This window comes from Tuber melanosporum, assembly GCF_000151645.1.
Source record: "Tuber melanosporum whole genome shotgun sequence assembly, scaffold_296, strain Mel28".
Classification (NCBI taxonomy): domain Eukaryota; kingdom Fungi; phylum Ascomycota; class Pezizomycetes; order Pezizales; family Tuberaceae; genus Tuber; species Tuber melanosporum.
In genome coordinates this window covers 17,398-31,767 of record NW_003298970.1, presented here as the reverse complement: position 1 = coordinate 31,767, position 14,370 = coordinate 17,398, and the positions used below count along the sequence as shown (strand labels likewise).

The 14,370-nt window shown below is 48.8% G+C and overlaps 1 protein-coding gene; it reads left to right on the top strand.

Moving 5' to 3' along the window:
• The first annotated feature begins 12,600 nt into the window (after nucleotides 1-12,600).
• On the top strand, nucleotides 12,601-13,501 carry GSTUM_00001850001 (uncharacterized protein). XM_002838905.2 has 2 exons: nucleotides 12,601-12,865; nucleotides 12,965-13,501. The coding sequence occupies exons 1-2, from the start codon at nucleotides 12,740-12,742 to the stop codon at nucleotides 13,163-13,165; spliced, it is 327 nt and encodes a 108-aa protein (XP_002838951.1). The 5' UTR covers nucleotides 12,601-12,739; the 3' UTR covers nucleotides 13,166-13,501.
• The last annotated feature ends 869 nt before the right edge of the window (nucleotides 13,502-14,370 follow it).

The following is a 14,370-nucleotide window of genomic DNA, read 5'->3' as shown; positions in this document are numbered from 1 at the left end:
GAAAATACTGCTTGGGCGGGACGACACCAACCCCAACAAACCAGATACGGACGGCCGGCCACCACTCTGCTGGGCTGCTGGGTCCGGCCATGCGGGAGTTATAGCGCTACTACAGTCCCCAGCATCTGTCACCCGTAGCGCGGAATAAGGCCGAGGAGATACCCCCTTCCTTACCTCCTCCGAGTACGAATAACCTGTGCACCATGTCTGCAAAGACCGCAACAACTCCATAAACTTTTCTATTACCACTGTTGTCTCCCCTCATCCCCGCACAGTTTCTCCCGTAGTTTAAACGCCACGTTCAATTAATCGTCCCCTTTTCTCCCCTTCCGGAGTAAGCCTGCGAGAGAGACTCTACTCAAATTTTCTCCTTTGGTCGAAGGAAATCATACGCGATGAGATACCCCTATCTATTACATACCCTCCCAAACCTGCGTACAGGTTTTCTTATCTAGTCGAGTCAGGACTTGTCGACTTCTGTTTATAGTCTAGAGTGTGGCATCTGTAGGGGGTTATTTCTGCTATAATATTATCGAGATAAGCCGGTATGGCTGGAGGTTCTCCTCACATTTGTTGATGCTGGAGAGTGCCCGAAGTCAGACCACGTACGAGCGCCATGGTATGATGCTGAGCTCCAGGGAGATCACAGCGGAAAGTGTGAGGGCATTGATAGAAAGCTCTTGTGGGCGGGAGTGTTTGCTATGTGTTTCCTTTGTCTTGGTGGATTGCGGAGAAAGTTCTCCAAGCTATTTTGTTTTGTTTCGGAATCTGATGGAGCAGGATGGACATCTGTGACGAACAAGATGATGTTTTGGGTTCGTTTCTCTAGTAACTTACAATTACTCCCGTTTTTTCCGCATGCCTTTTTGGTTGATACCGTAAATAGTAAGGATAACGAAGTTACAAGCAACGGCAGTCATCTCTACGTTACCACATTATTTTTTCACTTCACCGAGTCCACACTCGTCCGCTGCGCGCCCTATAACAATCAGAATATCTACTTTTATCATTGTTCTCTGGGTGTCAATCCTCTTTGCAGATTTATTTTTCGCTTATTTGTCCTCCAATCCCTTCACACCTTTCCTCCCATCTAAAGTAGAGACCAGAGGGTTGCTCAGATCATATATAGAAGGAAATATGGAGCGTAGGCATTTCTGGCGAAAAGCGACGCCAAAGCTATGGTAACCGTTAACCAACGTATGATACCGGTATCATATGGGTGGTGGTTGGTTTCCACTGCTCGAGTGAGGGCTTCCTCGCCTCGTCGAAGAACCCCCTCCCGAGATTACGTAATATGTGACCAATCCCTATTCTCAGCATACGAACTTCGCCATGTATCAACTTAAGAACTCATGTCAGAACCGCACCAGTACCGTATAGGGCTTCGCTGCGCTCGGTAGAGTTATCATAATATTATTATAAAGAATTGGACCCAAGCCACCACAGGGAAACCGCACACGCCCGGGTTCACACCTCAGCCCATTCACGGCCTTTGGACTAGTGACCCTGAGCTGCTGGTCCGGCGTAACTTTGAAAGGCCCGGGTCAATCCGGTCGAAATCATTCACAGCCGCCAAAGCCCGGCGGTGCCCCGCTGAGTCTTGTACGAAGCCGCCCGATGTCTTGGCAAAAGCCACCGGTTGCTCGGGTAAAGTAGTCAGATGCATAAGTCAGCGCCGAGCTTCGGGTTTGAAGGGCCGCTTTCCCGTAGTCCGGCAAAGCCACCCCTGAATGAAATACCGGTAGCCTGGGTCAGCCCGGCCGCGCCCAAAAAACAAGGGTACCTTACTGGCCGCTTGGGTTCACGACTTTGGACCCTCTCCTTGCTCGGATTCCGCACCACAATGATCCAATTTCAGCAGTGCCACACCTACCCCCCGATGCGGATAGAAAACTTTGATAGAGATTCGGATGTATGCGAGATCAAGAGAAAGGGTGTTGCCATCGCACTTGTGTACTGTACTGTACAACGTTATTCGGTCGCCGGGCCTTGTGGGCCGTGAAGTGAACCGGTGATGTCCAACAAAGTTCAAGATATGCCGACACCTTAGCATCAAATTCTCACAATATCGAAACACCAACTCCTGAGCCACCCCGACAAATTCTAGGTATTTTCTAGACAACTAAGTAGATGTGGAAAGTGTTGAAAGAGCCCGTGATAAGCTAACCCAATCCCCGTCGGGCACTGTCTAGAATACAAAGGCCGAGCGGAGCCAAGTCTGCAACCATGATAGTGGAGATTCGCCGAAAGCCAATCCCTACCGACTGGAGGAGGAGGAGAAAAGCCAAAACAAAAAAGGAGGGGGACTAGGACAGTTACCCAACTGTTCTGCAGTATATTTCCGAGAGCTGCCGAGCGTGAAGACAAGCAAGTGTATGGGAAAATTCCGCTTGTGGGGTACCCTCTTCCACTCTTTGGAGCGCCTGGGTGGATATGGGCGTTCCGCTGGGTAAACGGGCAGGCAGGTATCATACCGCTCCCCAAACCAAAAGTACCCACTGGAACTATCGTACGTGCATGTAGTTAGTGTTGGACTTAGTCCCTGTCCGCCGTACAGAGGTAGTTCTTTCTTTTCCTTTAGTCAAAAGACTTTTGTTCGTTTTCTCAATCTGTGACTACGCCTGATCTAATTATAAGTGGTTTACCGCATTGGGTACCTCTTATAGTTGGATGTCGGAATAAGGGTATCACTACTGCGTCATATTGAAAAGGTGGCTACTGCCTGGTGTTGAAAAGTGGCCTATATGGTATAGGCCACAGTGTTCGGTGTGACTGCTTAGTGGATGTAGTATATTAGGATCTCTTCTCGTTTTGCATTTGGAAAATCAAGCTTCTTCTCTCCTACTCCGGGAACACACACACTCACAGTTAGTACGAGTGATAGTTGATGATAACCAGCGGGAGTCTGCCGGGTGGGATGGAAATACTTTATCGTACTGTATGGACCGGGTAGTAAACGGGGAGTGGGTGGGCTTGTGGGACATGCTGTAATACTCGCATAATCCGGGATAAATTTCTCTCGGTGTCTTCCTTGCGGGTAAGCTAGCCAGCTAGGTTTCACTTGAGATATCATGACAATCGTTCCCACGAGGGATCGGAAGTCTAACCGAGATGAAACTAAAATTGAATATAGTAGAGTAGGTACTGAAAGGAGCTAAACCAAGCAAAGTATGACATTCCCCTTTCGAATCCACCACGATATCTCATACCCCGAAACAACACGATAGTCCCTTTGTTTTCCAAGTGAGGGTAAGCTATCTATTGCTCCACACCACCACCACCATAACATCCGTCATCACCCCCCGCTTCTCCCGCTGCCTTGCTTTCACGGAGGGTAGTCCTCGCGCCGAGCTTGCAGGACCATGTGCCTTTATTTTTGCTGCCGGGGAGTGGAGAGGACTTACCAGGTCTAGATATAGTGTTCGTACCCCTGCTAGTGCGTTTTCTGAGCACCCACGCCTAGGCCTGGGTAGAGTCTCTACGCTTAGCTGTAGCACCTCCGTGGGTTTCAGCTAAGAGCGAAAACGCGAGGAGAGAAAGCTTTAGCTCGCATGGCATTCAGAAGGCGCCACTGTCTCCGGGATGACTCCCCAAGAGGGTGACATATATTCAGGTGTCAATTCTCTCGAATAGGTAGTCACTCCACGGACTAGTCCACTCGGTGCACCCGGATAAGTTTCCAAGACAATTAATATCCGATTGATATTAGCTAGCTTAGGAGGTCATCCCTGATCAAGACAAATGGTTTTTCCATCCTCTCCTCCTCTCAAGAACCGAATAAATTATTTCGGGAGAAAAATTCTGGCTCACTCTGCCGTTACATTTCCCGATATACCGCTTGCGAAAAAGCGATCCTTGTGCGGGAGAGAACATGTTCCTTTCCAGAATGTCTCATCATCCGGGATATCACAAGTATAAATCCCACTCGTAACAACGCCGGCCAAGCCTTCAACCGCTCCGCTACCGGCACAAGCTGTATCGGTCAAACCGTCACCCGCGATCACCATCGTATGCACAGGAAAGAAAGGAAAGATCATCCAGTCTAAGCCCCCTTCAATCGAGCCCTTATCGCCGGAGCTCTAACATGCTCTAGGAGCACAATGGGTTGATAACAAGGTTCGCCGATCAATTACCCGAGTCGGTGTTGGGTAGGGTTAGGGTTGATCGGAATGATAGGTAGGCTTGATGCCTAACAGCAACACATATTTCCTCGACAAGGCAGGATCCTTATTTATTTTTATTTTCATTTTATTTTTGGTTGTCGTTACCAGTCTGCGATCACTCCGACAGCGAGCGAGTGTGAGTGTACGGTATTCGGTTCCGCGAGTCGAGTAATCCACAGATGCGACGATGAACTGGCGGATGCCTTGGGCGGCGGTATGTATGTAACCGTTGAATCCGGATGATTGGACGGACCGACCGACCTACCGATGTACAGTAACTCGTACTTGTACTTGTACTGGTACAAGTACTTTGTCGGGGGCTGAAGTGCATTGGGGTGGTGAGGTAGGAATGCGGATTAAAGCGGTTAATTATGGAAAACTCGCACAGGTGCTAGTACTCGTACAGTATTATCAGCTCTGTCTTTGTCTCCGGTTTACCCAATCTGGAAAGGATCGGGGAACGTGGTAAGCCTAAGCCGTTCGGGTAATACATCATAAGCTCCGAAAACTTTCACCGTTTTTGCTAGTGCGTCGCGATTTGTTGTTGGTGGGAATGTCATTAATTTTCTTCTACTCGTATAATCGCGAAGCAAGGTAAATTCATACGGTATCATACTAAAAACAAGTTACGTCGTTGGGCATGGATGATTTGTTTGAATCCTACATCCTAAGGACATCGCAGAGTGTGGAATCTCAGCGCTGATACACAGTCATATCGTACCTTCGAAGAGGATTACTGATGTGGCCCTTTGTCCTTGGCTAAACCTAGCAAATTACGGTGGTAACCTTTTTTTCTTCTTGAAAAATGTCCTGTTCCATCAGTACACTCGTGTCCGCAGAGTTGCTCGTAAGGTCTGTCGTTATCGCAAAGGCTTGGCGGTTTTCGACTGCGGAGTTGCGGAAGCTACGGTACTTAATGGGTGAATGTCCCCTATGGAATTTGGCATTTACCAGATTGGGAAATATTTCTCGAGAAAGAGTCGTTCATGTCCCGATATCTTGGGCAAAGAGTTGGTGGGGTACCCGGGGTGTTACGAGAACTTTGAGGATGCCAGTTTACGCAATCTCTGGTCTGTTTTGCTGGTATTAAATTGTCATACCGATAGCGAGGTAGAGAGAATGACTTAAGCACTGCCGGTAGACTAGTGATTGAAGGATTTAACGGAAAGCAAGCGATAGAGGGAACTTTGCAACTCTTGAATCACTCTTTCTGCATACCCCCATGCCGGGTAACCCCCCTTAATTCCATAACGATAACACTCTCTTACCGTACTCGTACATTTCGTACTATCATAGCTCTTCACAGGGATACCGGCACCCGGTACCGGTAACATGTTTTCGTACAAGGCGGGGATCATCTTGCGGGTTAACCTAAATTAACCGTGCGGAAACAGGTTCCCGGGTACTTGTACCATGCAATATACTCGAGTAGACACTGTAGCAATGGTACAGATAGTAGCAGTGACCAGGTCCTCGGAACCAACTGCAGTTCTGGTGAAACCGCCTAGCGACAAACGTGGGTCAGCAGCCATATTTCGCGATGTTTCCACCACGCGCTTCAGTCAGATGGAGCAAACCTTCCGTAGAACTTGCGCTTATGTTAACTCCCTCCGCTTCACATCCCGAAATAGTAGTAGCCACTCCAACCCCCCCCTCCAGCCAAGAGCGACATGAGAACCAAACAATTGCCCGTTATCACTACATAGATCTTCACAATTTAAAGCCTCCCTACCAAAACAAGGAGGAAAAGAGGGAGGGAGAAAAAAGAACATCTAAAAGACCGGTAGCGAACCAACTATTGATAATTGGGGAGAGGGTGGTGGGGGCGGGTGGAGGTCTTTGGGGCGAGGGTAGAGAAGAAAATAATACCGGTATCAGGAAAAGTAGGCTATCGGCGGGAGACAAATAATCTACCCGATAGTAGAGCTGGACCAGATTTGGTTGTCGGCTCGGCACGATTCCCTGGTTTAACTCGAGCTTCTGGTAGGAAGGATAGACAATGCCATGGTTGGATCAGCGGTCGTGGGATCCGCGGGCCGTTTCGGCGTTGAACCATTGAAGAGTTTCGGGTGGAACGTGTGGACAAGTTTATTAGGATTCCCAATTGGTGTTTAGACCGGGTGCGCGTACGGTCCTAGTACATTATGGTACGGTCTTACCTTATGTTCTAGGGAGGAATAGCGGCACTGTGGGGAGGGTAGGTAGTGTGAGAAAGTCGGGATTGGCTTCTCTGGTAATATCTGCCACCATCAGGGTGTTATCAATACTTTGCTGTTATTTGCGCCGTGGTTCAGAAGGGGGCGCTACTAACGGAGACCCTCGGTATTCTGAGCGATCTTTCCCATTTTCAGACCCCTCCCTACCATTTGATTGAAAAATTAATAGGCTCTGTAGTTCCGGATCTCGATTTCTGGATAAATAGCCTCCTTTCGAGTTTCACCACCCAAGTTCTCAATAACCAGAGATACCAGGCTTCTATCCCAGACCTAGACCGATAGAATACGTGCTGGGATATCCGGGCGCGATGCCGTACCTACTGCTACCTCGGATGTTAGCTCTTGCTCCAATGCATGTATCTGGAAAATCAGGGTCTTGCAAGTCCTAGGGCACAGGATCAGCGGTATCCCGTAGTACATAAGAGGTGGAGCGTGATGCCGTTACCCGAACGGCAGTCACCTTGAAATCGTGGGACCAAGCAGCGGTAGTTGTTTCTATAAGTTTCGCTTGGATTTCCGCCATTGAGTGGGAGGTGGCGGGTATTTGATCCGGGTTTACTACCATTGGTTTATGCAAAAAACATGACTGCAGAGTGCTGAGTCTAATATTAGTATACTAAAGTTCTCTTTTTTTTTTTAAACTCGTGTTTTCCCGCATCGTCCAAGTGCCATATGCATTAGATAATTATGCGGGGACGAAGAAAGGGAAAGGAAGGCGCATTGGAAAATGCATGTTTAGACGGGGTGCAAAGAGAACCTTGTTTTTTTTTTCTTGCACTTGGACCATTCGCTCATTCTTCGTTTCTAGGTCGAATCATAACACGCAATGGCCTGGATCGTACCCAACGGGCCATAGTGTGTGGTTTCTCAGCCTCGCACTTTCTCTTAGGTGAAGTATCGAAGGGCAATTGCGGATCTCCAAGGAACACACTCGCACGGCGAGGGGATAGCTGAAAAGCAAATATATTATTACAAACCGACCTTGCTGGACTTCCTGAGTTGCGGGCACTAGTAGTGGTACAAGTGGGGGGGTGGTCGGCAGATCCTGCTGCGCCCAGTGGCTGGATTACCGCTTTAGGCCCGAGATATCATAAGAGTGCTAGAATGATTGAAACTCACAATAAGACTCTCAGAGTTTCCCCTCTTTGATGGAAACGGAGGAATCGCAAAAACTGGGCTTCGGCGCTAAGACAAAAAAGAAAAAAAATATGCAAAGACCTTCCAGGGTGACACTGCTCCAACTTGGCGTGGGGCTCAATCATTCCAGTTACAACGGTAGCCTGACTCGAAATACGCCACCCTAGCGTGCCGGAACGAACGCTATTGTAGAATTCGAGGGAATGGATCGGTGGATGAAGATTTTGGAGGAAAAAGAAATGTCCAATAAAACTCACTTCTTTGAATATTTTTGGCTAAGGCTTCATCGTTGTGCTTTTCCGGCAACCCTACAGCGTATCCCTACCAGTCGGAATGAGCCCACCCCGCTCAAAGGAGGGGCAGTCGCAGTGGCAGGAAAAAAACATAACTCGAGCACAGAGTGGCGGTCCAGTCACAGAGGGGTCATGAGGTCCATCCTTGTCGAGAAAATGGGTACAGTACTTGTACAGCGGAAATAGCTTTGCGCGATACGACCTGCAAGACATTCGGGCTTCGATCGAACTTGGTTCATCCCAAACTGATACAAGGGATATTCCACTTTGATTAGGTTCCAGTCAAACGGCACAGAGTGAATGAGCCGGATCGCGAAGGTTGATGTCTGACCTTGGCCTCACGGGCGACCGTCGCCAGCAAGTTTTTCACTACCGCTGGGCTGGTACAGTGACACGGTGAAGTAAGCACTCGGCTTCCTTGGCAATGTGTCTGCTTTCTGCACTTTCCGGTCACGATACAATATCATTCCAAGACATATCCCGGCGGCCAATCAAAGGCAAGCCGGGCGCTGTACCATACTCGTACAGCTCTAGTACAGGGCGCAAGTATTGTTCGGGGTTGTAGGTGGGCGTAGGGAGATTGTAGCTGATCCTGGAAGTTGCGGGGGTCGGTGGATGGTTGAGGAGTGTGATGTATTCGAGTACGGAGTAGATTCTCCAGACACCCCTTTCCTCTATCATCACAGCAGTGTACGGAGGAATGGGGACATACGTGGAGACACAGAGATGGATGTGGTGGTTCACGGAAGGATCAGGATGCCCTAGCCATGTTTTATTTATACACTCGTCGTTACCGTTAGCTTAGTTTGAGATGGAGAGGCATGGTAAAAGCCAAGAGCGAAGTCGTTGATCACACCTCACCTACCTCTCCCACACCGTACGCAAGTTCCGAGCAAATCCTCCCATTCGACTCGTACCATCTACCGCCGTGCGATCGATCTCCCACCTCAATCCACCTTCACGAGCATAAGTACCGTACGATAACATCGCCGTCACTCTCTCTCTAAGGCTGAAAATTCCGTCGGGGAATGGAGTTAATTTCCTAGAACGGAAAAAGTAATTGAAAGTGCACTGTGCTGGCAGTCATCAATATGCAAGCCTACTTCCCCACTCGATGTAACCCATATATTGCTATATTCAGAAGGGGGGGGTACCCAGGATTTACCTTGAGAAATATTGCGGGTAGAACCGACATGTTGGACAGCATTTCGGGGTATGGTCAGGACAGTGAAGGGCGTCAGTATATCACTCGTTCATGATCCCTCCGTGAAGCGGGGTCGCTCCGGATCATCGGGTAAGAACTGGGCATTGTATGACTGACTGCTCCCAACGAGGAGGAATGATAGGCCGGTATTATTACATGACAGAGCATAATTACAGGAATAGTAATCTACAAGTACAGTACTCGTCTGTCTTTGCCAAGAATACCTGGGCCAGCTGATGCTTTGCTGGGGTCCTCACCAAATATTCGGCTGAAGGAAGTATTCTTGGCGAATACCAGTGAGTGCAAGTACAAGTGCGGTACTACCCTTTAAAAAATTTTTAACCCTGGCTGAGCCCCCAATCCATTGCTGTCCCCAATTGTCTTTCTCTTGCTAAGTGAATTAAGTTGCCCCCGCCATGGTCGGACAGCTTAAGCAGCGCTTACACCAGCCAAACAGGCACCGAATCCCGGATATAGCCAAAAACCGGTACCGCAGACGGATGCAAAGAATGGACAACTCCTCGTATACCAGACAAAGACAGGTCACTAAACAACCAAAACCGGTCAGCGAAAACCCACCTTGTCCTACAAACTACCCAACCAAAGCACCCCAGGTTTCACGTCAAAAGCCGTGCACTTGTTTCCGTGCATATCCGAGAAATGCTACGGACACAAAGTAAAACACCCACTCATGAGGTCCCATAAACAGACATAGTATCGCCAACCCCCCCCCCCCCCCGCCCCCAATTGAGCGGACCTATGTCCTCAATTAAATACCTGTAAAACATAAATGGCAATGGTACCGATAACACTCACGATAGCTCGTACTTCGTGGTACCATATTGACACAGAGTGAGAGAAGGGATGACGTTTTCTTGTCCGGATTGGTCGCTGTGAGGACATATCCGGTCGTTGGCCAGCGATACAGTGACAAGATCGTTGTCTATACTTGTTGAAAATACCTTTCATTCAGACAATTGCACTTGCGATAGAGTTGGTAGTCAGAAATGATCAGGTGCAGACTCACAGTTAACTCAAGACTTAAAAATATTACACTCCAAGCTTGCACTATCCTTCCGAACAAATGGAAGATTGGAGAAAATCCTGCACGATATCGAGAAATCCCCTTGACCTGCACATGCATCTGAACGCCCCCAGGCAACAAACCTGGGTCCTTCCCATTTCGGCCAATCTTTTTTCCCCACTGCCCTCATAAGCCATACAGCGTACCACACTGTACAGCACGAGCCCTGGGCTCCTGCAACGGCAGAGATATATTAATATCTTGCCTCATTGTGGGAGCGTGTACTTGTACAACGAACCTCCTCGGTGGTTAAGTGCAGCCGAGTGAAAAGCTTGAATTGAGTGAGTGATTTGGGATTGAGACGTTGGTCAAATGATATCGAGTTCGGTTTTTTTTCCCCAACCGATCAGATGGAACAGCGAGCAATTCCGAGACATGGCGGCTTGGATTGAAAAGCCCTATGTCCCATAGATGGAATACTCGACCAGCCCCAAACAACAAAGACGTAAACGAAATAAGCCTCCCAAAACTCATTGCGGACATTTTGCCGAAGTACCCGCCGGGGCGGCAAGCTACGAGAAACATCAATTTCTAGTATTCCGTTCCCCCCCCCGCGCTTGTTTCGGCGGGTATTGTGTGATGTCCGCTTTCCGTATACCCCAATGAAAAGCGTAGTAGAAACGACAGACACAACAACCCACGATTCACCGATCCGAGAGGCCTCTGCTTACTCCGAGGACTATCGGAGTATCGTAGGATCCCAACCTCTTTTCTGCGCTGTAGGTCGTGGCTGGTTCTCGAACTCTGGCGGGGTGACGTAGCTACTACGCATGGAGTTAGAATTCCCACAACTGCCGTAAAGGAATTCACTTTGCTTCACTTTTTTCCCGACTCGTGCCGGAGTCAGAAGGGGGAAGAGGGGGAGAAAGAGACAGAAGCTGAAAAGCTCCCCACCCCTTCCCCACCGGGCCCTCACAGGCACTTTCGGGATGTTTAACTACACCTCCGGCCCCGATGTGGTGATAGTGCAAAAGAAGGAGTGTCTAGAAACTAGATTTCGCACCAGTACGAGGACAATGAATAATGCCACCTCACTTGCGCATGACACTTGTACAAGTACTCTACTCTACATGGTTATGTTCCATGTACCACGTACAAGTACTGTACCGCGAAGACTCGCTCTTCATGAGCTGGCCTGGACTGTAGGGCTTTTCGGGGTCTCTGGTACTGGAAAAGCTAAGCCTCTGAGAATTTTAGCAAGAGAAGAGGTGTTTGGCTTGTCATTGATTTGCGGCCGATTGTGAACTATCCTAGCCCAGGCCAGTTCATTGGGGCCGGGTTTTTGCGGTACCGGGGATAACACTACCGTAAAAACAAAACAAGGAAAAATTGGACCTCAGTCTAGGACTTTGGAGCTACCTCTCCTAGTAATTGTGGTCGACTGTATGATATTTTTATTTTATTTGTCTTAGCTGAGGGCTGAAAGATATATTATTTCTCTGTGTTACTCCCTCTAATCCAAAGGAAGAAATTCCGGACGTCTTAGCGCAAGGTCCAATTATTCCGGTTTTCACAGTACTTGTACTGTACCGCCGTGTGCCGTTCTGATAGTCCACAAGTACTCAAGTGACTTCAACAGGTCGAGCCCAAGTAATCTAGAACCAACGGGGCGCCCCTACCGCAGCGCAGCCGTTTGCACGGAGAGAAAGAGTTGGGGCTATGAAGGGTGCGTGTGGGTGGGGTGGGTGTGGGGTTGGTTACATGACCGGATGGAGAAATTCCTTGTCTCTCGTATCCATAGGGCAGGTTGAAGGTGAAGTTTTCAACCATCTGGCAGTTGGGCTATTGGTGTCGTAGGTTCGAGAAGTGACTGGGTAGGGTAAATTCCGACAGTAAGGACAACAACGAGCAGAGGGGGGCGGACCTTCGAACGATTGCACGAGGGATCTGGTGATGGAACATCACTCTTGGTATCATAAGGCTGTTTGTTGTAAGTTACCCCTCGTGTTCATTCGCTTCCCTACCGGTGGCACGTTATGGCTCACCTTGGTGCCTACGAGCACGATAGAGGGCCATTTTTGGAAGATTTGAGAGTTCTTGTGTTATATTACAGAAAAGAAAGGGTAACATTAGAATTCGTGAGGGGTTTTCTTTTTTGTTTAAAAAGAAAAGAAAAAAAGGAATCACGAAGGGCTAAAATTAGAGGCTGATCGTATGGATTGGGGGAGGGAGGAAGCAGGATTGAGATTCGGTGAGTACGGAACAGGGGATAGAGGTGGAGTTGCTGTCTAGCTATTGAAAGGTTCGTGTGGTGCGGTAGCCTTGGGCAGAGCGCAAGTACTATCGGCAAAGGGTCATGACTGAGGCGGTGAATTAGTGGGTAATACGAGACAAGGTGAGGATGGTGGAGGGGGGGGGGTGGATCGGACGATAGTCTGTCTACAGCTCCAGCTCAGGCTCCCTCTAAGACTAATACCTACGATACTCCACAATCCGAATGTAGCTCCCCCGAGAATATAAAAACCCCCCTCTACCTCCCTACTTCTCCTCCAATTCCTCATCAGCACGATTTCCAGGGAAGCGCACACAAGCCAAATCACAAGCCATTCACTTGCCTCGTTCGATTCGATCTTTCATCTTCCTTATAAACCAGCCAAAGAAGCCTATCACACCTTCTCACACAACCCAAACTCTAAACGAAAATGCAGCTCACTACCTACATCTTCGCGACCTTCGCTATCGTCTCCGCTGCATTGGCGGTCCCCGTTGACAACCTGGTCGAGCGTGATACCAAGTACTGCGGTTACCAGCCGTACGAACCTTCAAAGGTACCTCACCTCTCTCACCCCCCCCCTCCTTCCTCTGTTTTTTCCTCCCAATCACGCTTCGTACGAGTGAATCACTGTGACTAAAGAAATATATAATAGTACACCTGCTACGATGGCCTCCTCTGCCCTATCCAGAACTACGTTGTCTACAAGAGGTGCGGGGGTGATTGCTACGACCCGGCCAAGTACGTCTGCCACGGCACCAAGATGTGCCCAACTACCGACCCCAACCTTTGCGGCGATGCTTGCTACAACTCTTCCCGCTACAAATGCGAGTATGGACGTTTGGTCCAGGTTTAAGCACCCTTGGCCATGACCGGCAACGCCGAGGTGGGGGGGGAGAAGAGGGGGAATGGAAGGAGGATCGTGGGTACACTAAACGGATCCAAGCAATCTTGAGATCGCGCAATTTATATCTAGTGTTTTTTTCTTATGTTGGAAATAAGGGACGGGTGGTGATATGTGTTTGCGGGAGAGCTGTGGGCTGGGGGTTTACGTCTTTCGTTGGAAACTTCATTGTATTGGACATGCTTCCTCGCTTACCTTTTGTTTTTTTTTGGAAAGCGGCCATTACCAATCAGTAACGAAGCACGGATGATGAGGGGTTTAATGAATTAATTGATGATTTATACCGAGTCTTTTGTTCCGCTTTCAGTGATATTTTCGAGTGGCGAGGCACTATTATGGAGAAACCATTGGCAATTAGGATATTCACCTCCGCGATATTACACCAAGAGCCCAATTTCCAAAACATGGCAGCAACTCACCCTAGCCACCAGAGAAGCTGAAAAAGGGTGTCGAACAATACCTCCAGGTTAATCCATTACCATACGCCCACTGCTTATCCCCAAACCCCCGCTTCGTACAAATAAGAGTGGGAACTCATCAACCAGAGCGGAATGGGACATATTTCTCTGGTGAACCTCAAATAGCAGTTCCATAACTTCTTGTGTGGGGTCTTGCACATACTTACTGTACAGTACAGTACTTCCCTAGATGTCCGACATCAGAACTCACTACCAATCCCAAAAAGGAATCATTAGACCCTATCGATAAGCAACGTCGTACCAGATAAGAGCGCATTGGACAGTAAGGACAACCCAAGACTACCTAACAACGCAACCAACCCAGGCCCAGGCAACCTTAGGACCGGTACGACCAATCCGGCCGCGCCCCTAACTCGTATAAGCGGAGAGCAAAGGGCAATTCAAATAGACATGCTACATCCTTAAACGCAAGGCTCATTTCGTTTAACAGGGGACCGTTCATTCGCCGTTCCAGAAGCCACAGTTCGGTCAGCCTTAACGATCTCGTCTCCTCCTTTGAAAAGCTATTCGGTTAGGCCGACCGACCGTTCAGTGGTTAGCCCGACGGCGCCTAGGAAATATGGTTGCGCGTGTCTAAATTGTGCACCAAATGACTCGCAACGGGGGGACGCATTTGGCAAAAAATATTAAGCAAGGAAGAAGACTAGCCTATGTTCTAATCCGGAATATGTTTGAGTT

What these genes read in the sequence shown, in the direction of transcription:
- GSTUM_00001850001 (XM_002838905.2), top strand. Translation starts at nt 12,740, where the DNA reads ATGCAGCTCACTACCTACATCTTCGCGACCTTCGCTATCGTCTCCGCT. An exon ending in AGCCGTACGAACCTTCAAAG is followed by an intron (nt 12,866 to 12,964) that starts GTACCTCACCTC and finishes AATATATAATAG; the next exon opens with TACACCTGCTACGATGGCCT.